The sequence below is a fragment of the Canis lupus genome, chromosome 20, assembly GCF_011100685.1.
Source record: "Canis lupus familiaris isolate Mischka breed German Shepherd chromosome 20, alternate assembly UU_Cfam_GSD_1.0, whole genome shotgun sequence".
Lineage (NCBI taxonomy): Eukaryota > Metazoa > Chordata > Mammalia > Carnivora > Canidae > Canis > Canis lupus.
In genome coordinates, this window is record NC_049241.1 from 53,407,856 (window position 1) to 53,435,046 (window position 27,191).

Here is a 27,191-nt window from a genome sequence, read left to right on the forward strand (position 1 = left end):
GACGAGATAGTTCTAACCTCATTTACTTAGGATAAAACTTCTCAGAGACTGGAAATGATTAGCCAGAGAAGGATTTGGGTAGAGTGCTGTGCTCACGCCTTGGACATAATCCATTTGAGCTGCTTTCTTGATGGTGAGCCATGTGATGTGGATTAACCCCAAACCAAATACCTAGCTTCTGTGGTTAGATTGGGTAGCTAGCCTATTCTTAGCCATATCATCTGCAGAATATGGATGGACACTTTGTTACCTGCTTTGTCTGTGATTAGTTATACGTTTTGTAACCAATAGGTGAGCTGAGCAGGTCTGAAAAACAGACCAGAGTAGAGCTACTACTGTGCCTTGGTTTTGTTTTTTTTTTTTTAAATAAGATTTAAAAAAAATTTTATTTAGGGCAGCCTCGGTGGTGCAGTGATTTAGCGCTGCCTGCAGCCCGGGGTGTGATCCCGGGTCTCCAGGATCACGTCTGGGTTGAAGGCGGCATTAAACCGCTGAGTCACCGGGGCTGCCCCGAGACCTTGTTGTTTAAATTATAGAGTGTATGGATATCAAAAGAAATCAGTTATATTAAAAACATTTCTATCCACAGACCCTCTAGAGGTGTGTGGATGGAGATTGATTTACATTTGAGGAATTTTTACTAGCACTTCTTTTTTTTAATTTAATTTAATTAATTTATTTTTTTTGCTAGCACTTCTTAACTACTAAGAGTAAGAGACATATAGGCAAATACACTCTGTTTGGCAGACTTTGGTGTGGGACTTTCATATGAAGTAGACGGGTGGCCTCTGTGATGGTTGAGGGTTTCCTCTGAGATCTGTTTGGTGTGCAGCCAGCCTGAGGAGGACCTGTTGTTAACTTGGGGGTAGACAGAGTAGAATTCTAGGTATTTGAGGATTCGAGTAGCCATACCCCTCCATGTCTGCCAGCCTCAGTGAAGGAGGTCTATTTATTGCAAGTTGGTATATTTAAAATCATGGAGGAAACGTCTTTCCTTACTTTTACGTAGGAGGATACCTTCATTGGGTCAGCACTTGGCACTCTTGTGTTTGGATCTGAGAGACCAGCAGAAAAAACAGTAACTTTGGGGCTACAAAAAGTTGCTAACTTAAAATTTTCCAAGTGGAATGGCTGGTTGGCTCAATTGGTAGAGCATGTGACTCTTGATCTCAGGGTCGTTGAAGTCAATAAAGCTCCACGTTGGGTGTATAGTGTACTTAAAATTATTTTTTAATTCTAATATGTTAAAAAGAGAAAAGTTCTCTGTCATGTGGTATTTGAACACTACTTCTCCCACACAAGGAAGGTATATCCTAGAATAAATAGCAGCCCTTTAAATAAATAAAGGTAGGTTTATAAATCATTGATGCCATAATTTTGGCTTTTTGTTTTTTTCCATTTTTGTCATGGATCACAAAGTCTGCTAGACTCTCTGGTTTGGGAGTTGCTGGATTTTCACTGGTGAAAAGCATAGGGCTTGGTAAGCAGAAAGTACAGGACATAGTGTGGGAAGTGAGAGGAACTTCCTGTGTCTGCTGGATTCCCTTGTTCCTAGTCACCTTTCACAGGTGTCTGCCTGTGGTCACAGAGGGCTGAACATGAGTGGGTGGCTCATGGAAGAGGGTCACTTGGCCAGTGCATGGTGCCCTGGCTGTACACACTGGTCTGTTTCTCTGTGCTATGGCCTAGACCCCCAGCCTGATGTCTGGTTCTGTGCTTTTGAAGTTTGCTTTTCTTGTGAAACTTCTGTCATGTCCTAATCTGTCCTAATCTAAATGCCGAATTTGTGTCTGTAGAGCTTAGATATGAAGTGTTACAGTGTGAAGATTCCTGACCCACAAAGGTAAAAGAGTATTATAGGAAAAGCCATGCCAAAAAAGTATTCATTCACTCTTTGCTGAAGGTGGAATCTCTTCCTGTGTGTTGTCTTTTACCTACCTGGGTTGCTCAGACTTCTGGTTTTCCTAGGGCAGTATAGGGAATGGCTTCTTTCCCTTAAAAGGATCTTTTTTTTGGTGGATATATATATAATATATAATTTGCCATTTAAGTGTATAGTGGCATTAAGTTCTATCTTATATATTATACCACTGTCCATTTTCAGAACTTTATTACAAACAGAAACTCTCATCTATTGAACTGTAACTACCCGTTTCCACCTCTCTCCAGCTTCTGGTAACCTTTCTTCTGTTAGAGACAGTCTCTCTGCCTGGCTTATTTTGCTTAGCATAATGTTTTCAGACTTCATCTGTGTTGCAGCATCTATCAGCATTTCATGCCTTTTACAGCCAGCTGAATAATATAATATTCTATTGTATGGCTATACCACATTTTGTTCATTCCATTCATCTGTTGGTGGACCCTTGGGTTGTTTCCACCTCTTGGCTCTTATGAATAATGCTATTTGGTGTACAAGTATCTGTTCCTTCTTTTCACATCTTTTGGATTTGTACCTAGGAGTGGAATTGTTGGGTCATATGTTAATTGTGTGTTTTAACTTTTTGAGTGATTGCTAAAGTTGTCCATAGTGGCTGCACCATTTTATATTCCTACTTAAAAAAAAATGTTTTTCCCCCACACCAAAAAGATCGTTTTGTGAAATTAAAGTTGATTGGGCCTATATGCACCAGCTCATTTCTGTTCTATGAAGTCTTGCAAATCTTCCCTTCTGTTTTCCGGTTTCTGGCATGAAATTAAAGCACCTTGCACAGGGAGTTAGCCTCTTGCTCCCATCTCTGTTAAAGCCCCTAGGAATGTATGAAGGCTTAGCAGAGCACAGTTTCTTGGGCTCCTTGATTGGTGGGTTTTAAGGAGTGCGCTACTGTACCTTTTTGTTCTATGAGTACTTAAGTTTGAATGTGTCAGACGAAAGTCAATATTAGTCTTGTGTTAGATGTAACTGCGTGGAATTGTAAACCTGGCAAATCAAATACTGTCTTTCATATTGTGCTAACATATGGACCCTTTTTTTCCCTTCGAATTCAGTGAAGGAGAGCGACCTACTCAGAATGAGAAGAGGAAGGAGAAAAACATAAAAAGAGGAGGCAATCGCTTTGAGCCATATGCCAATCCAACTAAAAGATACAGAGCCTTCATTACAAACATACCTTTTGATGTGAAATGGCAGTCACTTAAAGACCTGGTTAAAGAAAAAGGTAATGGTACTGGTGGTCGAGTAGGGTAAGAAGGTTGATGTGTCATCTTTTCTGTGGCTAATTCCTTGGTTATTTTTTTGTCAGTGGAAGTTGATCTGGGTAGAGCATGTGTTCTGTCCAGGCTTGAGAGTTAAGCCGCTTTACCCACCCTACTTTTTTTGTGTGGTCATGCACCTGTGTGTCAAACAGGGTGGTTTGTATGGTCCTTTGGCCTACAAATGAATTTACTGGCTTAATATGGTTAATAGGGCTTCGATTAAGCTTGAGGGGAGCCTCTTTGTGTTGAGGAAATTTTTTGATTTCTTCATAATAGGTGGGAGAGGTTTTTCCTTAAAAATTTTTTTAAGCTTTTTAATTCTGGAGGGAAGGTAGTTTGTTTAAATTCTTTGGATGTCTTCCTGGGATCAAAATTTGGTAGTTGGAACTTGTGCTGCTCAGATTCTAAATTCTAAAACATTAGCTTGTATTTAAACTGTTAGGCTCCCCCCCCCCCCCCCCCCCGGGGCGGGGGGAGGATTCCCAGGTTAGATTGGCAATTGGAGAGTTCAAAATAAGGCATCTGTTACCTAACGCTGTGCTTTCAGGTGCACTTTAGTAGTGGCCCAGTGTCCAGATTCTGGCCCAAGGCAGGGGAAGCAACTGAAGCTCTGCTGCCACCAGGAGGTCCTAGGAGGCTGGTTGTCTCCATGGTCTTCTGCCTCACCCCCGTGCACACCATATGTATCCTCTTTCTTTCCACATTCTTGATCTGCTGCTTTTGTCTTCCTTTCTTTCCTGATTCTTGGCCCTGCTGGTGGCACTCAGGGCTTAAAGAGATTGCTCAGCCCTGGTTTAGACAAAACTATTGATAGAGACAATTTGTCTGATGCCTTGAGGTCTCCCCCAAGGGAAACCTAGAATCAAATTACCCTTAAATGGAGTCTTTTTGAAGGACTGAAAGGTATTGGTTTTCTGGAGCATTCATAATGAAAAGAGATTCAAGCTTGAATTGTCAAATGATTTAACATTTCAGTGGCAGAGATGCCACTTGGAATAGGCCATTTTGGTATTTGTACTGGTGCTCCCAGCATTGGGTTTTGAACTTATGACTGGCCCACTGCCATCATTGTCCCATCACTTAATTTGACCATGACATGCCAGAAGCACTAGGCACTGTGAACTTCTCTGTACATTCATGTAGGCTGCTCCCATGTAGTAGTTCTCCAGATAACACGGATGGAAAAACGTTTGGTGTGAGATTTGTTTTCCTGCCTTGATCAGCCAAATCATTCCTGCCAATGCTCCTAGGGCAAGAGTGAAGTTTCTTTTTGTCTGAAGGGCGTGTCATGTGGCATCCCAGATGCAGTGTTCTTGGTTTTTGGGACTGCTGCTTCAATACAAGTTTAGAATTTCTGTACAGTACAGTTGGGTCTCATTCGAATTTGTTTTTGGAATAACCCCCAAAAATTTGTGTTCTCGTGATTTGGTTGAACCGCTGAATTGATACTTCATTGATAATAAGGTATAGTAGTTCCAAGAACCAGGAATGTGGCTTTGAAAATGCAATTGTAGAATTTTGTAAGAGATTGCAGGCCAAATTATTTTTTTATTTTTAGGAGTGTGTGAACCAGTTTTGGGACATGATGGATAAAGTAGGTGACATTTTTACTGCTTTACCATTCAGTAATTCAGTTTTGGAAGCCTTAAGCTGGTAGCAGCAGCCATGACGTTTCTGGATGTAGAAGCAGTTCACCTCAATTTCCTATTGCACTGTATTAAGTGTGGGGCCAGCCTGGTGGTTTATTTGGATACTTCCAAACTGGTTCTCATATTCTCCTGGCATACTGCTACGAATGCCCTGGCTCAGCCCTTTCAGTGTACTTTTTGGTGGTGTAATTTAGAATTACAGGTGTGCAGTAAATAAGTTATTATAAACAAATCTTAAAATGTTCTTGTTTAGAGCTCCCCTGTATAGGTTAATTATTTTTGTTTAAATTACGTGTGTAGTATTGTATTGTGGGCGAAAGGGATTCAGAAGAGAAAGGTAATTTCATGGTAATGCTTCTGTTCATCATGTGATTTCTGAAGAATTTTACTGTTCACATATATAGGTCTCCTTAAAAATGTTTGTTTTTATTATGAGGTTTAAAATTGCAATTTTATTTTTGTGTTGGTATACTGATAATGTTTAGGTGGTTATTTGAAATTTGAAGTATTTACTTGAAACCTGTTGCAAGTAAGTTTTCATTTTTTGAAGACTTGTTATTGCAGTTAGGGGCACTTAACACCCTAAAAGCGTGGGTCTCAAAGTCATCTCCAGAGTGGGCCAGCAACGGAGACTTGGCTTATTACATACAACCCAACCACTCTTGATAGGTTTGCATTTTAAGAGTTCTGGTGTTTCAGGAAACCATCTGAATAAGTTAGTATTTGTTGTCTTCAACTTATAGGTCTGGAAAATGTCCTGTCCCTGCCATACTATCTAATTGCGGTCTCTCAGAAGTAAACTAGTAGCTTTGAAGGGGGCAATACAGGAGCTTTTCTAAGGCTAATCATGCCTTGAGATTGCCTCCAGGACCCCTCCCTAATTCATCTTTCCGCCCTTCTTGGCCACCAAATGTATATTCTCAGTCTTAAATTTTAGCATTTAGTAGCATTCCAGGAGATCCTACTAAAGATACATGTATTATGTGGATTGGTCACTTTGCTTTTTCCCCTGGATGGGGTAATAAGGCTTGTTTGGTGGCACCACTGTCATGAAATTAGCATTGCTAAATTTAAAGAGAAAATGTATTGAGAGCTTTGTCTCGTTCTCAGTCTGGCTGCGTTTTTTTTTTTTCTTTTTTTCTCTTTTTGCTACGGATCCTCTACCCCCAAGTTAAGGATGTGGATTAAACAGTTTTTGCAGCCTATAGAATAGAATGATGAACTTTCCCCTTCCTGCTCTAAGTGTCCTGATGGAACAAGGAAAGGATTCTGTTGTTCTTCCTTTTGATCATGCTGATTTTTTAACAGATAGTACATGGAACAAATGGCTGCTGTGAACACCAAAGAGTTGCTGAATTGAAAAAAAAAAAAAAAATTTGAGAGCCAGTGTAATAGATTAGAATTGGAGATTGTCACACCAGGTTTGCAGATGCTTTCACAGTCTCACAGCCTGCCTGATTTACATCATCGGCCAGATTGAGATCACATGAAAAGATTGAGATCACATGAAAAGTGTTGGCCATAAGGAGTGGGTGAAAAAGGTGACCTTGGGGATTTTAAACATAAATAGTGTTGTGCCACATTACTGTGAAGTCCTGTGTCGATGAAGAAAGCTCATTATTAGGCTGCTTGTTCTCCTGGCCTAACCAGGGAGTTGGCTCCATCGAGGTAGGGCATTTGTAAAGAGACAGGCCTGAGTTGGACCTGCAGTGAGTAAACATGGAGCAGTTTGAGGAATAAAGGAAAGTCAGTAATGGAGTTTACTCTCTATAAATCCCAAGTTTACCAGCAGTCAGTTTAACTTGTGTAAGCAAAGATTTCTTTAAGCACTTAATCCTCTGTCTTCATTTAATGGATCACTTTTTTTCCCCTAAGATTTATTTATTTTGAGAGAGAGCAAGCAAGAGAGGGAGCATGTGTACTCGAGAGCACCCACAAGGGCAAAGGCAGAGGATCTCCAGCAGATTCCACATGCTGAGTGTGGAAGCCCTGTGTTTCCTGATTCCACGACCCTGAGATCATGACCTGAGCCAAAATCTAGAGTCTGAAGCTTAACCTGCTGAACCACCCTGGCACCCCTGATGGATTGCTTTAAGTAAATTTCAAATTCCAGCTGACAGAAAACTGAGGCCCAGAGGGCAAGCGTAGTCCAAGTGTAGTTGGCTCTTGAAGACAACCTGCATTGTGAGTTCTAGGGAGCCGAGTTTTATTTTCAGTTGAAGTAAAAATCCACATCCAGTCTATTTGTTCTTTCATATTTTCCTTTTCTGGAAATTCAGCTGGCACTTTGTGAAGACCTGTTATGCTAACACATTTGTGTCTCTGGGCAACTTTGGTTGAACCCTGACAGTGTAGCCTGCCTTCACTTAATAAGTACTAATTTTTGGTTCAGTTAGAGAAGTAGTGCTCTTCTCCTGTTGCTGTGGAAGTAGAAGCAAGAATGGGCTCAATAATTTTTCTAGCTCATCCATAAATCAAGTGGTCCTTCTGTAGTTATTTTGCCAGGTTTCAAGTTGTCTGTATATTAAAGACACGAGCTTCCCAAATTAGAGTACGCATTGGTACTCTGTGCCCCTCTATCAGAGTGGCCACGTGAGGGATGAGTGTGTTCAATAACGTGCCCTGCTTTTTTTGAGCCTTTACTCTCTACCCTCGCCTTTAAATTATAGGCCTTTTCATATATGAATTCTCTTCAGTGAAGTTTTGGCCTCTGTACTCCCTCTGTTTTTTGAGTCCATTTCAGACTAAATGAGAACACAGATTATAGGTACTGTTTGTGATTTTAAAAAAATTTATGCAGGTGTGTTAAATCATAGCAGCTCCTTGTGACTACCTGACTTGGGTTGCTTGTTCATTCTGATCCTTTTGATGTGTTTTATGCCTGAGGCAATGTTTTAAATTGTAAATGTTGGCTAAAGGTAATTTGTTGGAGCATTTTTTAAAAAAGGTAGGTGAAAACATCTGGTATTTTTCAGTTTTAGTTTTTTCGTTTGGATGTTTTGATATTTAAAGCTGCAGTAGAATTTACTAACAGCTCCTTTTGGATTCCATGGATCCTGTCCGTGTGCAGGAAGGGGGAGGAGCAACAGTGTTATCCATCAATGCCCGTGAGTTCCATCTGGGCGAGACTGTTGCTATGGCCAGTTTGTTACCTCTGTCTCTCAGTAGTAAAGCATCTGCTCTGGTTGATTTGTTCTTTTAAACTTCATTTTTTTGGATGTGACCAGACTATGCATAGGTGGCAAATTTTATTTTCAATGTTTTGTTGCTAGTTGTACTGACCACACTAAACGGGTCTTTAATACTGTAGAACTAAAAGAGGGGTGGTCTTCATTAAAGTGTGTACTAGCACATCTTGCAGATCCTGTAACCCTAATTTGCTTACATCTCTGAATTGATGCGGTCTCTCAGGGTAGAAGTTGGGAATGTATGAGGGATCATGGTTATTATTGATGCTCCCTTGGGAACAACACTACTGATGCTGGAGCCACAATGAGTGCCTAACCTGTGGCTAAACTGATAGGACGAGGGGTTTTTTAATGTAATTTTTTTTGTTTTTACTAAACTATACCATTTGGGGAAAAACAAAAAGGGACATTTTCAGCAGTTTTGGTGCTAAGGATTGAAGTTGGATGTGTGCCATCACTAGAATGTTAAGTGGAAAAGTCCTAATTTCTAAACCTAGCTTTTTAGGAAAAAAATTTGGTTTGGACTTGGTTGGTTTCTAGATTGCAGTGACAGTTTTTTGATAAAGTGTCTTTATGGACACAGACTAGAAACTTATATGCAACAGTATTTGATATTTGACAACATAGTTACAGTTGTCTTGAGTTAGATATTGTGATGATTTATTTTTAAGGTTACTAGATGGTAGTCACAGCTTGTAGAAAATAAATTTGAGGTCTCTTACTGTCTTGACACTATTTGGCATTTTTATTAAAGTGGAGATAAGGCTGTTGGTCCTCAAATGGCTGCTGCTGTTGAAATGAATGGCTTTTTAAAAACATGGCCTCAGGAATGGCCACCTTTTTTGGAATTGCTTTACTTTTGTCTGGGTAAAATAAGGATAATTTGCCTGACTGTCCCTTGGCTGTGATCATTTTCAGTTTGTCCCACTGGAGTATGTAACTCCAAAATTTATACCAGTCCCTATACTTTACTTCATTTCTTTGCACTGATTCTCTTGTTTTGTGCAAAGTGCTGGTTTGGTTCTGTAACATTCCATGAAAGGACAAGGGGGGAGGTGACTTTGAATACTTGGCCTTGTTGTCAACTCCCATGCAAATATGTTACTAATAGACATGCCCTTCAAATTGTTAATTTTAGTTTAAAAGTAATTTTATCTTACGTTTAAATCTTTCCTTGCTATTATTAATTTAAAAATCCTCGTAATTTGAATATCCTTTAAGCAAAGGATTTAGAATAGGCAGGACTTGTTGAGGCCATTAGACCTTGTACTGTTAAACCAAAGTTGAACACAGAATTGGAGAAGACTTTACTATCATAAAAATAATCCTTTAAAAAAAAAGAATATTCCTGAAGACAAAAGCACTTTCTTGACTTTGGAGAACCTGCTTAAGAGATTGTTTTCTCCAAGTTAACACTTTTAATTACTGTTCTCTTTGTGCCATCTTCAAGTTCAGCAGCCATTTTGGTGGTTGTCTTCTTGATGGGTTCTAAAATCTGGTCTTGGTGGTCATGAATTGGCAATCCAAACCTTGAGGAAAATCTGCTGAATCTTTTGAAATACTTTGTTTCCCCACCTCCCTTTGTGTAGTTCCGAATCTCAATCTGAATCTCAATCTCGTGAGTCTTCTTGTTTAGTTGCAAACTGAACTCTAAATTTGCATTTGTGTTTTTCAATGGGAAGGTTGAGAAAGCAGGAAAGATAAAGCCTGGTTTAATTCACTGAAGAGAATCCAGATGCTGCTCTGGATTTATGATCGGATACTCAAATATCTTATTTTTGACAGTTCTGGAGCCTGATGCCATGTGCAGGACCAGCTCCAGATTTTGTGGGGCCCCATGCAAAATGAAAATGCAAGGCCTCTTGTTAAAAAATTAAGGATTTCAAGATAACAGAGCATTAAGCTAAGCACGTGGCCCTCCAGTGCATGGTTGCACCCACGTAGCCGGCCATACTGTGTGTTTGCCTTTGAGCGTATTATACTTGCACATTCTTAATATTTAGCATTTGAAGCTCGGTTCGGTGGCATTGCAGCTTGTGTGCTGTTTGCCTGCTTTCACCCATGAGATTATATTGTGTAAAACTGTTTTCCTCCTTTCCCCAAAAGAGTGAATCATGCAGACTTCTTTCCGATAGATTTGGATTGCCTCTAGTCATGATTGAGTATTCGAGACAGGGAAATTGATATGGAAATCTGTGGAAATAGCTTGTTTGTGGTGGGAGGAAAATCAAGGACATAATTGTTAATGAGTCTCACCTACTTTTACTGCACACCTGTAATGCCTAGTTTGGTGGTTTAGAGAATATGGAGTGTTTCTGGGCTTTCTTATAAGGCAGAGGCTCCATACAAGGTTGCTGATGATTGTTCTAAATTCCCATTGTTTTCTTGGCTTTTCTCCCTTGGTTTATGTGTCGTCTGGAAACTGATTTGTAGTTGGTGAGGTAACATACGTGGAGCTCTTAATGGACGCTGAAGGAAAGTCAAGGGTAAGTGTCTGAGAGAATTTCTTCTGTGGATTTACTACTTGAAAAATGTAACTGTATGGTGGCGTGGAATCGAATGAAATCAGGAAGGCAGTGAGTGCTCATGTTATAGTAGCTATGTTTGATTTTGCCAAACATTTGAGTGGGGTGGGAGGGGATTTGCAAACGGGAGTCCCGCTTTTCCAAATGGCTGGCCAAAGAGCTTTTTGGTATTCTGTTTGGATGCCCAATTTGGATAACTGGGGACCAATAGCAGCATTGTCTCTTTGTTAACAGAGGAATTGGCTGTGTGTGAATTATGCATGGAATTTTAGCGGTGGTATATTAATGTAAAACGTGTGTTCTTGTCTAGAAAATGTTATTCTTGGTCGTTTGCTGAATTTGAAAGTTGTGTGAACCAAAGATTTCCGAAAAGTCGCCTTTGTGCCAGTAAATTGTAAAACAAATTTTAAAACCTGAACGTTTAAAATTGGCCTAGTTTAAAGAGAAAATAAATTATTTTGTCGTGCAATAGAATGGCTTAGAATAATCAAAGGATGAGCTTTAATTTATGGAAGGGATGGATTTAGGAGGAGTATGATAAGGAATTGATTTGAGTACAAAGAGAAGCAGATCTAAAGTTTGTGTGATTTCTTGGAGAACCTGAATTTAGGTCTGCTTATAACCTCAGCAAGTATAGTGCAATGCTGGTAATGTGCAGGCAGAGGAGAGAATAAGGAGCCCAGCTTTTAATAAGGAAGGGTAGGCAAGACATTCCTGTGAGCTTCCCATTAGAAGGGCTTAATTTAAAAACTAACTTTGTTACATAAATCATACTTGTAATTTATATAATTGTCATTGATATTTACTATGCTTTTCTTTTCTTTTTTTTCCCCCCTTTCCTTGCTCTTCTGACTGGTCTGTGGCTTCCTCCAAAGGGATGTGCGTAAGTATTGTCTAGTTACTTATTGGCAATTGAGCCTTCTAAATTGCAGGACTGGTTTCACTCATCTCCTTTTGACTCTTCATAGCGTTGTTGAATTCAAGATGGAAGAAAGCATGAAAAAAGCTGCCGAAGTTCTAAACAAGCATAGTCTGAGTGGAAGACCACTGAAAGTCAAAGAAGTAAGCTCTTGAAACAATGTGGATACCATTTATAATTGTCGAGTTGTCCCTGTTTGGAATTAGGAAAAGACACACATAGTGCTTGACTACATTTTACGGAGGAGATCAACCTGTTTTTAATGAAGAGGGTCAGTCACAGGCTTCAGTAGTCACTCCTATAAGAACTTTGGAATAGTGGCCGAGCACATCCTGAGCAACTGCTGCCTTCCTAACATCTGTGATTTGGCTTAGCAGCCTGCCTTGTTTTATCAGGGGTACTCAGACCAAGCCCACATGGTGTGTGTGTGTGTGTGCGCGCACGTACACGTTAAGGGAATCTTCGTCTACGGTTTTACCCAGCCTGAACCCTATTCTTACTTAGTCAACCTTTTTTTCTTTTTTTTAAAGCGAATTTATCATTAATCTACTTTCATATCTAATCCAAACCAGAGATCTTTTCTCTTTTGAGGGAGAGGGAAGTTTTTGTCAATTACATCTCTCCCTGACTTATTTTGAGTTTTTCTTAGAGGAAAATCAGTATATTCAGAACTCAGGAGAATGTGGTAGGGTTTAAGGTTTCTGTGTGTTGAAGAGACACCTGATGAAAGGGCAAAGAGTTCAAGACTAGTGTCAATGCCAGAGTTTCACAAACCTATGCAGACCTTACACGAGTCCAACGCCTGAATAACATGAAGGACTGGAGTACCTCGGTGATCTAGAACTGCGTTTTCAAACTTTGGGGGAAAAAAAATCACTGATTGGATTATCAGAAATTACAAAGCCCCATTGAAAATTAGTGAGACTCAACTATACCAAGCCTGTGAAGATCTTATTTCCGTCTGGAAGTGTTCTATATTATATCAACTAATCATGTCATCCACCCTACCCCACCTCCCTTTCAGTTAAGTTGAGAGTTAAATTTTACACCGTTTCTTTCTTCCTCATACCTTTGGCTGGAATTCTTCTAGCCTGTTGGTTGAGTTCATTTGAATTTCTTGTTATAGATCTCAAGAAATGCTTTTCAAACAACCTCTCAATCTCTGGAGTTTTGGGAATATCACTTTTTGTGAGATCATGATCTTAGTTATCACTGAGTCAGTTAAACCTAACACTTCTGTGCTTGTTTTAGGATCCTGATGGTGAACATGCCAGGAGAGCAATGCAAAAGGTGATGGCTACGACCGGTGGGATGGGTATGGGACCAGGTGGCCCAGGAATGATTAATATCCCACCCAGTATCCTAAATAATCCTAACATCCCAAATGAGATTATCCATGCATTACAGGCTGGAAGACTTGGAAGCACGGTATTTGTAGCAAATGTAAGTAAACAGAAACATTGTCTAAAGTAGAAAATCAGAACTTTATGAAATAATCTTGTTAATATGTTATAAAAGTAGTTCTGATGTTTGAGAAGAAAAAATTTAAAGAGGGTTATGCTTCTGTGCCTGGGTGGCTCAGTCAGTTAAGCATTTGCCTTCGTCTCAGGTCTGATCTCAGGGTCCTGGGATGGAGCCCTGTGTCAGGCTCTCTGTTTGGTGGGAAGTCTACTTCTCCCTATCCTTCTGTGCTCTTCCTCTCTCAAATAAGTAAAATCTTTTTAAAAAAAAAAGGGGGGGGGAGGGTGTGCTCTCTTCTTGATCTGTGCTTTGAAGTTGGGTTTTCTCCCATAGTGATTACTGTAGTGATACGTCACAGGCCTGACAATGGTCTATTGGGACCATGTTTACTGACTTTTTCTGGTTACAGAAGTGGTAGTGGAGTCTGCATTTCCTGTGGGTTTATTTAGGTTCAGGTCGGAAAAGTATATCCACAGCGCTGATGTTTCCCTTCTTCTTGTGTCTGGGATGAAAGATGATTCTCTTGCCATTTGCAAAGGGAAATATTTTTAAAGGAAAGTGGGTTGGGGAGGATGATGGTGAACTTAAGCTGGGGAAGAAAAAATTTTTTAAATATTCACAAAATAAGCATTAATTTGAAAGGTATGAGTTGACTTATCCTGTTCTTTCAGAGGAAAGAGACAGTGAATAGCAGTTAAGGCCAGGCTTCATAATCCTACTTGAAAAATTCCACTGCAGGTGATAAATTTTTGTGACATTTAAAATTTTTATTTATGTTTATTAAAATCTTTTTTATTAAGTACACACACCCATTTGGGGCTTAATGCATGACTCCAAGATCAGGAGCCACATGCTCTACCGACTGAGCCTGCCAGGCACCCAGTATAATAAAAATAATGTCACGTTATTTTTAAATGTTTATTTCGATCCAAAGCATATTGCACTCATATAATGAAAATGGTTTTTCTAAAAGATGTCTGCATTGAGAATTTTTTTCTCCTTTGTCTTGGTTAGCTGGATTATAAAGTTGGCTGGAAGAAGCTGAAGGAAGTTTTTAGTATGGCTGGTGTGGTGGTCCGAGCAGACATTCTTGAGGATAAAGATGGAAAAAGTCGTGGAATAGGCACTGTTACTTTTGAACAGTCCATTGAAGCTGTGCAAGCCATATGTATCCTTTTATCAGAATTTAACTCTTGGTGAACAATTTGGCCTAAATGTTGTCTTTAATAATAGGGTTTTTTTTTTTGGAAGTGGTAACTTTGTATGTTAATATTTCCTGAGTGACTAGAGGGAATGCATTACTGTGGAGTTTAAAAGTTCTCTCTGATAGAATGGATTTGGTACTGCGTAGGGAGAAAAAAGGCACATGCCCATGAGTGGTCTTTTCCATCGTTCTCTTTTTAGAGGAGTATGGTTTGAGGGGAGAAGTCTATAAAGAAGAGAAATTCTATATTGTTATTTCATATATAAGTTCTTGGCCCTATTTCTCTGCTGGATTGACTCATTCTAGAAGAAGCACTTGTCTCTGACCCTAGAGTTATCTTTTTGTAATCACAGTGGAAAATGCCATACATGGACACAGTCACTAAACTCAGATTAAGTCTATTACTGTGTATCTTACCCAGAAAATATGGTGCTTCAAAAAATGGTGGGGTACCCATTGGACACCTACAGAATACTCATGCCAGTACTTAAGAGGATGATCTGGTGAGAAGTGTAGGGTTATACAAATGAAACTCCACACCTAAGAAGTAAGCTGACATTTACTCCCCCTCCCACCCTTGAGTTTTATTTATTGTTGCTTTTATGCTTATTATAGAAACATTTTAAAAATATAATGAAAAATTAGAATTGCTCATAAGTTCACTACTGAGAGGGACTGGTAGCAGTTGAAGTATTTTTCTCATGTATTTCTCTCCTGTGCATGTTTTTAGAATTGTAAGAAATAACCTTAATTGTAATATCAGCTATGTTTAATGGTCAACTGCTATTTGATAGACCAATGCACGTGAAAATGGTAAGTTAATAGGCTCTCTTTCTGCATAATACTTTCAAATAACTCCAGCAAAAACATGGGATTATTAAGAGTATGCATAGGGACTCTACTGATCCATTTATGGATCGGTCTATGTTAAAGTAGTCTGCAGTATGTTGAGCAAATTTATGACAGAAACAACTTTTTGCCTGCTCATGCAGCTCTTCAGGTATTTTTTCCTTTGCACAGTTGCTTGTTTTCGGCATGGGGGTCAGTTGAGTATCCTGCTTAAGAAAGTGATCAAAGAATGGTTATGTACATGGGTTTCTGCTTTTCATTGTATTGCATTAGAAAGTTTAGCCAGAAAAAAAAAAAAAAGAAAGAAAGTTTAGCCAGTATCATATCTGTTGTGAACATATTAAGTCTTTGGTTCATATAGCCTTTAAACTTCTGTTGAAGCACTTCAGCAGTATAAACCTTAGCCCTGCTGTGGCTTTGCTATGGGTCATGGATTAATACAAGCACGACTAGAATATGCTGGGGGCAATCTAAGTAGGGCTCAAATTCAGGAAGAATATAAAATGAATTGTAAGGGGTATTGTAGTTATTTCAAACATTCAATTTGGTGTTTTGAGTAGATAATTGCTTTACATGACTCAAAAGTCAAAAAGCCTGAAAAAGATACAGTGTGAGAGTCTTGCCCAGGTCCTGTTCATTCCCCATAGCAACATGGATGTATATTTTATTCCTTCCCTCCTTTATACAAAAGGTATTTTTCCATATATTTTTTTAGATTTGTGTGTTATTCCATGGCACGGGTGGATTATAATTTCCTATCCAGTCCTCTATTGTTGGGAGTTGTTTCCATCTTTTGCTGTTGCAAGCTGTGCTTCAAGAAATACTAAGATTTATTTACTTACTTTTTCAGGATGAAAGGGCCTTACCAAAAGGAGATTTTTTCCCTCCTGAGCGTCCACAGCAACTTCCCCGTAAGTAGTGTCAATATGGCTTAGATTTTGAATTTGGTTAAGGCTAACCAGAAAACTACCCTTGAGTTTGTGCCGTGCTATTCTGCAGTTATCTTGATCGTTCTTGAAGGAAAGTTCCAAAAAGGTTTTTGTTTTTGTTTTTTTTTAGTATCTATTTTTCAGGGTGAAAAATGAACAGAGGGGGATCCCTGGGTGGCTCAGCGGTTGAGCATCTGCCTTTGGCTCAGGGCGCGATCCTGGAGTCCTGGGATCAAGTCCCACATTGGGCTCCCTGCATGGAGCCTGCTTCTCCCTCTGCCTGTGTCTTTGCCCCTCTCTCTCTGTCTCTCATGCATAAAAATCTTAAGGAAAAAAATGAACAGAAATTCATAGCTTAGGAAAGGTTGTTAGGATTACTTTTGTGGTGAGGTAGACTACATCCTAGAGAACGTAATTGGGTATTTTGGAAGTGTCTTGTGTGAGGAAGAACCAAAAACTGCACAGTGAATTAAAACCAAGTTGCGCTTGGGTTCAGAACAGATTGGTTAGTATTGTATGGCCCAACAATGCCACTCTTAGGTGTACTCCAAAGAACCAAAAACTGTGTCCACAGAGAAATTTATATGTGGATGTTCCTAGCAACATAATTTCAATTGATAAGTGGATAAATGTGGTAAATTTATACAGTGGGGTGTTAGTAATAAAAGGGAATCAAGTGCTGATAGCTGCCACAGCATGGATGACTCTTGGTTCCATATGTAGAAAATGTCCAAAACAGGTGAATTCATCAACAGAAAGTAGATTAGTGGTTGCCTGGGGAGAGGGGTAAGTGGAGAGTTGTTTTTGGTGTGATGACAGTGTTTTGGAATTAGATGGTGGTAATAGTTGTATGCAACCCCAACTAAACTAAAGCTCACTGAACCATATACTTTGAATGGGTGTATCTTACGGAATGTGAAGTGCAGCCATCCAGATTTTCTAAAGATTTTATTTATTCATGAGAGACACACACACACAGAGAGAGAGAGAGAGAGAGAGAGGCGCACAGACACAGGCAGAGGGAGAAAGCAGGCTCCATGCAGGGAACCTGACATGGGACTCGATCCTAGGTCTCCAGGATCACACCCTAGGCCGAAGGCGGTGCTAAACCACTGAGCCACCCGGTCTGCCCTATCCAGATTTTTATATAGGGGGAGTCTGTCCTGTGACAGGGAAGGCTAGGTGACTGATCACCTCACAGATGGAAATGGTGCGTATGAGTGAAGCTCTAGGCATGTTTTCTGGCAAGCCCACAGGACTGAGTCAAGCCTGAGCATAGGCAGCAGTGGGAGGGCCAGGGAGTCACATGGAAGCCTGGGAGTTAGGTGACAGGAGAAGGGGGCCTTGCTTGTACTGTGTTTGGGAGAACTTATACTAGGTGATGCAGGTGGAGTGGGTCTGTTCTGAGGGCCAGGGAATGTCTGGGTTGCGGAAGAGGTCAAGCCTAAGGCCCGGCATTAGATTGAATTGAATGGGAGCCTAGACTAGAACACTAAAATGAACGCCTCTTTGGTTTAACATTATGGAAGCATAATGGAGGCGGACTTTGAGGGGAGGTCAGTGGCTTTAAGAGTAGAACGTGGCTTATCTGTTGAAAATTAACATTTTTTTAGAGAAAGATCATATTTCTTTGTCCTAATGAATGTGACCACTTGGCATTGATAACCCAGGATCAAGGTGATGGCTCTTGTTGACTTTTGTGCCTGGAGGAGGTGGGATGAGGGCTATTTGGGAGCCTTGGCTGGCACACACTGGACCCTAGGGAGTCCATTATCCATGGCTTTTGGTCTCCCAGCACATTTCAGAGGCTGCCTTGGGGAGTAAGTAACCTTGGTGATCTCTTGCTGTTTCTATGCAATTTAAAAACACAGGGCCATTAAACAGATTAAATATCTGGGAACTGGTATCAGGGTTTCTTTGTATGTATTTTTAAGATTTTTTTATTTTTATTTTATTTTATTTTTTTTTAGATTTTTTAAAAAAGATTTTATTTATTTATTCATGAGAGATGCACAGAAAGAGAAAAAGAGGCAGAGACACAGGCAGAGGGAGAAGCAGGCTCCATGCAGGGAGCCTGACATGGGAATCGATCCCGGGTCTCCAGGATCAGGCCCTGGGCCAAAGGTGGAGCTAAACCACTGAGCCACCCGGGCTGCCCAGATTTTTTATTTATGTATTTGAGAGAGAGAAAGCCTGTGTGTGAGAGAGAGCAGGGGAAGGGAGAGGAGCAGAGGGAGAAAGAAGTAGGTTCCAGGGAGCAGAATCCTAGGATCCTGGGATCATGACCTTGCCACCCAGGCCCCCTTGGTATCAGGGTTTGTTGTTATTTTGTTTTGGTTCCCATTTACAAGTATTTGGTTCTCATTTAAAAATATTTTACCTGATCTTGGTTTAAGCCTCAGACTGCGGTCACTCAGAGCATCAGAAATGTCTTACACTATCAGGTCTTGTTGGCTATTTTGAGACCAGTCTATATTCTTACATCCCTGCCTTGTGGAGCATGGAGTTGAGAGTGAACTGTGTATATCGATCCCCACAGATTAGGAAGCTTTCTGGGCAGAAGATACACGAGCTTCACTGTTTTGAAAACAGCCCACAGTGGAGTCAGAGAACAGTGTATGCCCAGTGTTAATTGGCTTTTTCTTGGGAAAAGTCTTTTGGGGTACCAGGTTGGGAGGTGGAGATTAGGTATATTTGCGCTGCTGGCCACCTGATGTTAATTGTCTTTTATAATCAGGTGTTTCTCAGTTCGAGATACAGGAAGTAAATAAATGTCCATGATTTTTACATGTGAGTTGTTCGTAATTCTTTTCTGTAATTTTCTTTTTTTTTTTTTTTTTTTTTAATTTTTTAAAATTTATTTATGACAGTCATACAGAGAGAGAGAGAGACAGAGACACAGGCAGAGGGAGAAGCAGGCTCCATGCACCGGGAGCCCGATGTGGGATTCGATCCCGGGTCTCCAGGATCGCGCCCTGGGCAAAGGCAGGCGCCAAACCGCTGCGCCACCCAGGGATCCCCTTTTCTGTAATTTTCAAGAGGCCTGTTTTTTTTTTTTTTTTTTTTTAACTTGTCTTTGTTTTATATATATCACAAACTCAAATCTAATTGCATATGAAGTTATGCCTTGATGGGTGCCTTGGTGGCTCAGTGGCTCAGTTAATTAAGCTCTGTCTTCACCTCAAGTCAGGTCATGGTCCTGGGATGAGCTTTGAGCCTTGCATCCTATTCCCTGCTCCTCAGGGAACCTGCTGCTCCCCTGGCTTGTGCTTGCCCCCTTCTCTGTCAAATAAATAAATAAAATCTTTAAAAAGAGAGAGAGAGAGAGAGAGACAAGTTACGTCTTGAAAGGGATAGCTCCCAAATGTACCAGTGTTGAATTTCGAATTAGGCCCTAGGTTTGCTCGTGGAAGTGGATGGATGGGAATGGAGTGTGACGTTTACAACACAGTAAACAAAGACTTTTTGCCTTGGAAGGATATGCTTTTCTAAGTCTAATCTACAGTTCCAACTTTCTCTTTTCTTTTCAGATGGACTTGGTGGTATTGGCATGGGGTTAGGCCCAGGAGGACAGCCTATTGATGCCAATCACCTGAATAAAGGCATTGGCATGGGAAACATAGGACCCGCAGGTGAGAACTACAGTGTACTTTGGAGATTTCTGGGGAAGTTAGTGACTCAAGTGAACTATTAGAATAATTAGACATTAAGTACTTCAAATGGAATAAAGATTTATTTGGGGCAGAATTCCCTCATTCATTTGATTCATTTTGATAAAAGCAATATTTTGTATTTTTACTGACTTGAATCCTTTTTTCTAAAGTTACAATACGTTTGCATTTTATCCTTGGATGACCTTCCGAGCTTAGTTAAGCTATTTGATAAAAGGAGGCAGACCAGAGAGTTGGTCTTGCTCAAGGTCACACTATCAGTTAGTGACAGAGACTGTAGGTCTCCTGACCATCAGACCATAGCACTGCCACAGTCTGTTACCCAGACACCCTTTGGGCCATTGCCTGGTGTTAACGGCTCCTAGACTAGGGTAAGGGCATTGATGGATATAAAAAGGCACAGAGGCCCTCATTGCATGACAACGTAGCTGTCACAGGCCACAAAGACCTGGTGTTCAGTGTTGTCTTTGTTCAAAAAGATAAGAAGTAGCTAATGAATGAGAGCTTTGTGGAGAATATGCTTTAAACTTTGCTGTTTAGCATTTTCATTCTGTGCAGGAGACATTTATATACTATTAGGAACTATTTCATTTTTATGACTATAGAGTTAGAGCTCTCTTAAAATCCTTTGAATTGCAGGATGGATGTCCCTTCACCCTGCTACCGTTAGTTCTGCCTGTCCCTTATCTCCCCCCACATTAAACTCTGGGCTGACCTCTATGCCCTGGGCCTTCTTGGAATATGGCCCTATCAGTTTAATGCCCCCCCCCTCCAAAACCAAAGAAGAAAGTTTGGGGTGGCGGGGAGGGAAGCCTCAAGTGTTTTTAAGAACTGCTTTTTAGAGAATTTTATCTTCAAAGGAGATTTTAAGACTTATATTCCCTAAAATGAACTTCTAAAAAAAGAGTATTCCTCAGTTTGTATCCAGTAATTATATATCATGTTTAAATGCCCTGACTTGATTTTTTGTTAAAATTGTATGTGGGCCCTACAGAATTTTGAGTCACATGGTGATTATTTTGTTAAAGACATAGTTTCTTGGGATGCGATAGTTTGAAAGGTGATATGGGAGAGCCCTCTCCATCCTCCTTTTCTTTTACAATTAAAATATGTTCATAATCAGGAATATTTTTTGTTCATTTGCTGGTTTGGAATTTCTTGTGCTTTTTAAGTTCAAACGTTACTGCTTTGACATAATTTTAGTTTGCATTAACTTTTTCTTTTTAAGGAATGGGAATGGAAGGCATAGGATTTGGAATAAATAAAATGGGAGGTAAGAGATTTAAAATGAAGTAAAAATATAATCACTTTTAGGTATGGTTTTCTCTCACTTTTCCTCTTTCTTTTCCCTTAAGCCTTGCATGAATTCTTGCTTTGATTTCCAAAAAGTTGGAGTCTAGAAATTAATTTTACCTGTCAGTCTATCCAGTGGGTATCTTGGCTTTTGGTTCTGGCTTTCTCACTAACTAGCTCTGTGACCTTGGGCAAATCACTCCATCTCTCTGGGCCTCTCTTTGCTTGTCTGTTGAGGGGGTTGGATCAGATTAGCTTTTTGAAGACGGTGATTTTAGCAAGGGCAGTAGCATTTTTATTCCTAAAGTCCTTACACTTGGTAAGGAAGTTCCTGGCAGAAAATGCCCAAGATGAAACTCCTGAAAATCTCTTTATTTTTCCGATGAGTGTAAACAGTCTCATTGAAATGGTGCTCAAATGTGAATATCTCTTGCAGGCATGGAGGGACCTTTTGGTGGCGGTATGGAAAACATGGGTCGATTTGGATCTGGGATGAACATGGGCAGAATAAATGGTGAGCCTTGTGTTTTCTTTCTGCTTAAACCTGCCCCCTACTGGCTGTTGACTCTTGGGTGACCTTGAGGCAACAAACCCTTTTTTAATGAATGATTTGCCCCTTCCATTTTTCTATTTAATTAGATGTCTTTGAATTGCCTTAGATGTTATTAAAATCACATTTGTATTTCAGCAGCTAGACTTCCTAGTAGGTAAGTGTTAATCCTGTTAGTCACTAAATGTATGTCCTGTGTTCTGAATTCCCCCATAATTACCCAATAAAATAATAAAACTTTTTCATTGTCTCTAGCACTAGCAAGCATCCTGTAGATAAGTGTGGTTGTATTTTGCTCACTTTAAAGGTATCTTTCTCACTTTAAAATTGTCTTTAAGTGTAAGGGATTAGTTTTATTAGTTTCTTTGGAGTTTTTGATCAAATTCATATATCCCCTGGAATGCTGGACTGCATCAGTTCTTGATCATCTGCTCTCATAAAACTCTTGAGTTGTGAGCAGAGACATTGATTTAATTTAGCATTTATATAGTGGGAGTTTTGGTGTGCTATCATACAGATCTTCTAGCCTTCTCAACCCTTTAATAGGAATATAATAGTGTGTTCATTTAGTCCTTGCAAGAACCACGTGATTTGTAGGTACTTTTATCATTTCGTCAGAAACTGAGGCCCAGAGAGTGACTTGCCTAAGGTCACATGGCTAGTAATACTGGGATATGGATCCTGGCTATCTGGCTCCAGAGCCTGGCTTTTAATTACACTGTAATTCTGCCTTTTAGAACTGCCTCCAGCATGGGCTTCAGCCCCTCCTGATTAGGGCCTTGGGAACCCTTCAGTCTTTCTGAAATCCTCTGGGGTTGGTTGACTCCTTGACACCTCACCTGTGGGGATATAGCTTTCCTTATACACATAAGCTTCTCTGGGATGGAAGGTCATTAAAGATTTGATTTAAATGTTTCTTTGCTAACCTGCAGTATCCTTTAGTGTGAAGAGAGAGTAGAGCAAGTGAGAATCCTACTAGGATAGACCTTAATTGTCAACTGGAAAGAAGGAAAATTCTGATGAATAAACTGCCCTTCTTAATGGGGGAGGGTTGCCTTGTTTTAGATGATAAAGAGCTGTAGGGAAGTCCTCACCATTAGTCAGGAATGAAGGGACAAAGGTCTGCGTTTCCAGTGTGCTTTCTGGCTGGCCTGTAGCTTGTAATGTGTATAGGAATTCTAATAAAAAGAGTTGGAGGAATCTGGCTTGGTAGAGTGTTTGCTCAAAATTGATGAGTCATTAGGAATTGGAGTTGCTGAGGAGTGGAGTGATGTGATTTAGAAATGGATGAAGAGGGGGTGGGGCTGTGCTGAGTAGCATGGGCAAAGTCCTCGATAATCTGGCAGGTGGAATGCAGCAGTCACAGTTATGGGCCTGTTGACCAAAGGTTCAAAGTGTTGATTCTCGTGGAGAGCTACAGTGGGAGGATGTGTTCTGATGCAGTATTCTTAGATGTTCTCAGATACAGGTACTCCCAAGTCTTCCCTCATCATCCTCTGTAGTAGAGAATAGGGACTTCTTCCACTTGAACTGTGTTCTGAGTGCAATCAACTTTATCAGGGGGAAAGTTGATAAAGATGTTTTGATTTAATTTAGTGTTTAATTGGTGACCATAATGCATCTACTATGGTTGGAGGTGCTGATACCAGACTGATTAGAAATCAGAATCTCAGGGTCAGTCAGTCAGCAGTAGAGGTCAAGTCCTATAGAATGGATATTAAAAATTATAAATTAAAAACTCATCAAATACCAAAGAATGATGTGTAATATTTGACAAGGAAATTCTCTCTCTCTCTCTCTCTCTCTCTCTCTCTCATAGTACGTTGGAATTCTTGGGTAGTACATTGGAATTCACAGAGGGCTCCCTGAACTGTAGAGCCTGTTGACAGTTGGGAAAATGAGTTTTGTTTGTTTTTTGTTTTGTTTTTGTTTGGGAAGATGAGTTCTGAGGCCTTTGCTGCCTATATAGGACTTCCTTATCTCAAGGGGGGCAAAGTGCTGCCGCCTTTTATGCCCTTATGATAGGGATTAAAGGAGCACAGCAGAGCATTGTCCATTATAGTACCACTCTGAGATTTTAGATTTTTCTTCTGCCTACCCCATGCAGGCTTGTGCAAGTTGGTTACATTTTCAGCAGATGGCACACTGCCAACCTGAGATTCAGTTAGGTCAATTCAAACTGAAAAGCAAGTTCACCAATTGCTAAAATTTCTTTCTTTCTTTCTTTTCTTTCTTTTCTTTCTTTTCCTTTCTCTTTTCCCTCCCTTCCTTCCTTCCTTCCTTCCTTCCTTCCTTCCTTCCTTCCTTCCTTCCTTCCTTCCTTCCTTCCCCTTTCTTTCCCCCTCTCCCTCTCCCTTCATTCATTCATTTTTATTTATTAGAGAGAGTGAGCATGAGGTGGGGGGGAGAGGGAGAAGCAGACTCCCTACTGAGCAGGGAGCCTGCTGCTGGGCTCGATCCCAGCACCCTGAGATTGTGACCTGAGCTGAAGGCAAATGCTTAACAGACTGAGCCACCCAAGCACCCTTCTGCTGGCATTTTCTAATTAATTCATAATTCTAGCCTGCATTTGGTAGACTTGTTCACTTCATTGAAAGTATAGGTACTTGATCTGTAGATAACCATTTTTGGTAGTTGTACAAGTAAAGGTGATCATTATATAGCACCTGTTTACCTTGATTTCTAAGGAGCAACATTAGATTTTTCAAGGCCCTCTCAGTTCAGGAGGGAGACACAGTGTGCTACACATCTTAAGTCTTGCTTTAGAGGAAAGAAGTAGCTGGTGATGAGATCATCAAAGGCTTTCCCCATAGAAACTAAGACCTTAGCTTTTAAAAGACGTTATAAAATTTAAGTCCTGCTCTCAGCATAGGAAAAATTAACAAAGTTAACAACATCCTTGTGTAGAGGAAACTACTTCTGTTAGTAGGGAAGACCTATTATATGCAGGCATGTTTCTATATTCTGTGCGGATATGCTTGTGTTAGTAGAGTATGGATTCTTGCATTGGGTTTAGGTTCTAATCTTTGCCTCACCCCTTGCCAGGCATGTGACCTTGGTCAAGTTACTAAGTCCTTTGAGCCTCCCTTTCTTTGTATGGGGGCAGTGATCTTGGAGGGAGAATACAGGTATGCAGGCTGTTGGGAGGATTCTATGAACTGTAAGCGCATGGAAAGCCCCAGGAGGGGCGGGGAAGTGGTAGCTGCTGCTGCAGCCTGCCCTTGACTCAGCATGTGCCCATGCCATTTGCTGTAGGAGTAGGTACTGGTATACCATACAAGTGAGGCTTATAGTGAACGTTGGTCAGTCCTTAATGGACTAAAGGTAGATAGTTTTTAGGGATTGACTCGAAGTGACTTTTTTAAGGAATAAAGGACGAATGATGGTTCCTTGTAGAAAGAGTGCTGATTTGGTGGTGGCTGTTGCGTGCCTGTAGTTATTTATCATGTCTAAAACACAGTGGTATTCCTGGAAAGGCCTAGGGTAATATTTTTCTCCACAGAGATGGAGCGTGGCATGGGTGGAGGATTTGAGAGAGACTTTGCCAGAAACAAGATGGGAATGTCTCGAAGCTTTGGCGAGCCCCTTGGCAGAGGAATGGGTAAGAAAGCCCCTTGTGGGTGGGGCTCACCCTCAGGTCAGGGGTTCTCTCTTAGGCAAAGTCAGCTGTTTTTCTAAAGTCTTTTAAAAAATAGACCTAGGTAAAAACTCTGGACCTTGAATTTTTTATTGGTATCAATGGCACCATTTTTCTTTAGTTCTTTTTAAGTGGCTTCTTTGGTTGCCTTGGTATAAGGTGTTTGCTGTGGGAATTCAAACTGCTGCATTTACACTGCACCGGCTCTCTCGAGTGGTGGAGGTTTCTGAGGCCCTGCTGAATGGGGTGTGAGTCCCCTTGTCCAGGGCACTGTGATAATCTAACAGATGGCATGGTGTGTTTGCTGGTGCCTTTAGAAGAGGCCTCAGGAAACTGGGGGGGATTTTCTGATGCTGGAAGGCCTGGAGGATTGGGCCTAAGTGCAGAGGATCTCTTGTTTACAATTTTGGTTAGATTGCAAAGTGATTTCTTCTCAAGGAATGTCTCTCTCCCCCCTCTTTTTGAATTTAGACGTTTCTGAGAATCTGCCAGCTTAATTCTTCATTAGCATGGTGCAAAGAGGTTGTCCAGTTTTGGGCTCTTCAGTTTATCTCAAAGGCGATTTGGAGTGTGGATCCATACTCTGCCCCATCCTTACCTGCTTCTCATTCTGTACAGATGTGAAGCTTCCATGGGACCGCCTCAGAGTGCTCAGCCTCTGACTTTGGGGGACCCATTAATTGGGAGGGTTTTAAGCACTCTTGTGTAGTTTGTATTAGATATATTCTTAGAATTTACAAACGTCCTGGAAAGATTCATCATCTGGCTTGTCAGTGAGACAGATGCTTCTGTAGACTATCTGTAGGATTCCCATCTTCATGTTGTGTCCTCCATGAAAATCAGGAACTGGAGACTTGTTTTTCTTTTTCCCTACTGGCAGTTAGGTACCTGGAAGGACCTTTTTGTGTCTTACTATGCTGGTAGTGAAGATTTACATTTTTTTTTTCTTTTACTTGTTAGATATGACTGACTAGCTTTATTCTAGAGTATTCCAAAGCTTTAGAATTCTAGGGATGAGTTCATAAATTTGTATGTGACTGGATCAGCTAAAAGTTTCTTGTTTATGACTGACTTTGTTTTTGTGTCCTGGAATGGGAGGATATTTTTAAAAATATTTAAAAACTTGTCATTTGGTTGCGAATAGCAATTTGTGGATACTGAGGGTGAGAAGAACAAGATGGCCATATGCTTTGCTTCCATAGGGATTTCTTCCTGCCTTAGGCCTTTAATTTTTCACTGGTCTTTGGTGCCTCTCAACCTCTGTGATGAGGCTGGAGGCCTTGTCCTGGTTCGTGGAGTGGCACAAGAGGTAGATCTGGTGAGGTCAGTATTTCTCATGGCAACAGGTAACTCCTCTAGTCCCAACCTGAATAGAAATATCATCTGTAGGGCTTGCTGTCTCCTACTTTGCCACTTCCTCTGAGAGTATCGTATTTCTTTGTCCTGTGACCTCCCAAAGTGACATGGGCAAGAGAACAGGGCTTTGTTCTGGACTTCCCTGCTGCTACTTGTGATAGACACAGTTTAGTAAAAAGGTGTCTAAGTTTAAGGTGGTGTTTCAGACCAGTTGGCCTGGATGGTCTTTTTGTGTGTGTGTGTGTGTGTGTGTGTGTGTGTGTGTGTGTGTGTGTGGCCTAGATGGGTTTTTTGATTTGTTTATTCAGTTCTTGATTTTTCTCTCTGTTTTTCACTTGAAAGTTGAATCGTTTTGGTTCCTCTTTCTCTAGTGTCTCCCCATTCAGTGTCCCTTCTCTACTATCAAGGCAGTAGATCTTTGCCCTTGTTTCTGGCAACCACTGTGCTTGGTGGTGCAGGGATATAGATCTTGAAGGAGGTGGTGCAGCTGAGGAGATAGATGATGCTCAGTGGCACAGGGCAGCACCAGAGGCCTAGTGAGAGTGCCGGTGGAAATGTTGGTTCCTAGGCCTTTGGGAGCCATGTGAGCAATACACAAAGGTGATCTATTTTCTCTCTGTTAAGATTTGGAAAAAGCAGTGCTCTACATGGCTGATAGAAGTGTTCTGCTCAGAGAGCACTGGATCCAAGCAGGAATGCAAGAAGACTGGGCAGGAGGTACAGTTTAAGCTGGATGGGGCTGGGTGTCCAAGAGGGTTCAGCATAACT

The 27,191-nt window shown here is 40.7% G+C and overlaps 1 protein-coding gene across 16 annotated transcripts in view; it reads left to right on the forward strand.

The window, feature by feature from the left end:
- Positions 1-27,191, forward strand: part of HNRNPM (heterogeneous nuclear ribonucleoprotein M) — a 40,651-nt gene that overhangs the window by 6,474 nt on the left and 6,986 nt on the right. For 4 of the 16 annotated variants that reach the window (XM_038567502.1, XM_038567504.1, XM_038567508.1 and 1 more), the window contains exons 2-13: positions 2,986-3,155; positions 10,463-10,515; positions 11,430-11,437; positions 11,523-11,616; positions 12,725-12,916; positions 13,949-14,102; positions 14,902-14,951; positions 15,838-15,898; positions 19,447-19,548; positions 20,816-20,860; positions 21,317-21,394; positions 24,933-25,031. In XM_038567502.1, the coding sequence (XP_038423430.1) occupies positions 2,986-3,155; positions 10,463-10,515; positions 11,430-11,437; positions 11,523-11,616; positions 12,725-12,916; positions 13,949-14,102; positions 14,902-14,951; positions 15,838-15,898; positions 19,447-19,548; positions 20,816-20,860; positions 21,317-21,394; positions 24,933-25,031 (1,106 nt within the window). Of the gene's footprint in view, positions 1-2,985; positions 3,156-10,462; positions 10,516-11,429; positions 11,438-11,522; positions 11,617-12,724; positions 12,917-13,948; positions 14,103-14,901; positions 14,952-15,837; positions 15,899-19,446; positions 19,549-20,815; positions 20,861-21,316; positions 21,395-24,932; positions 25,032-27,191 lie in introns of those variants that run through there. The other 12 variants (XM_038567505.1, XM_038567509.1, XM_038567507.1 and 9 more) reach the window with 10 other exon arrangements.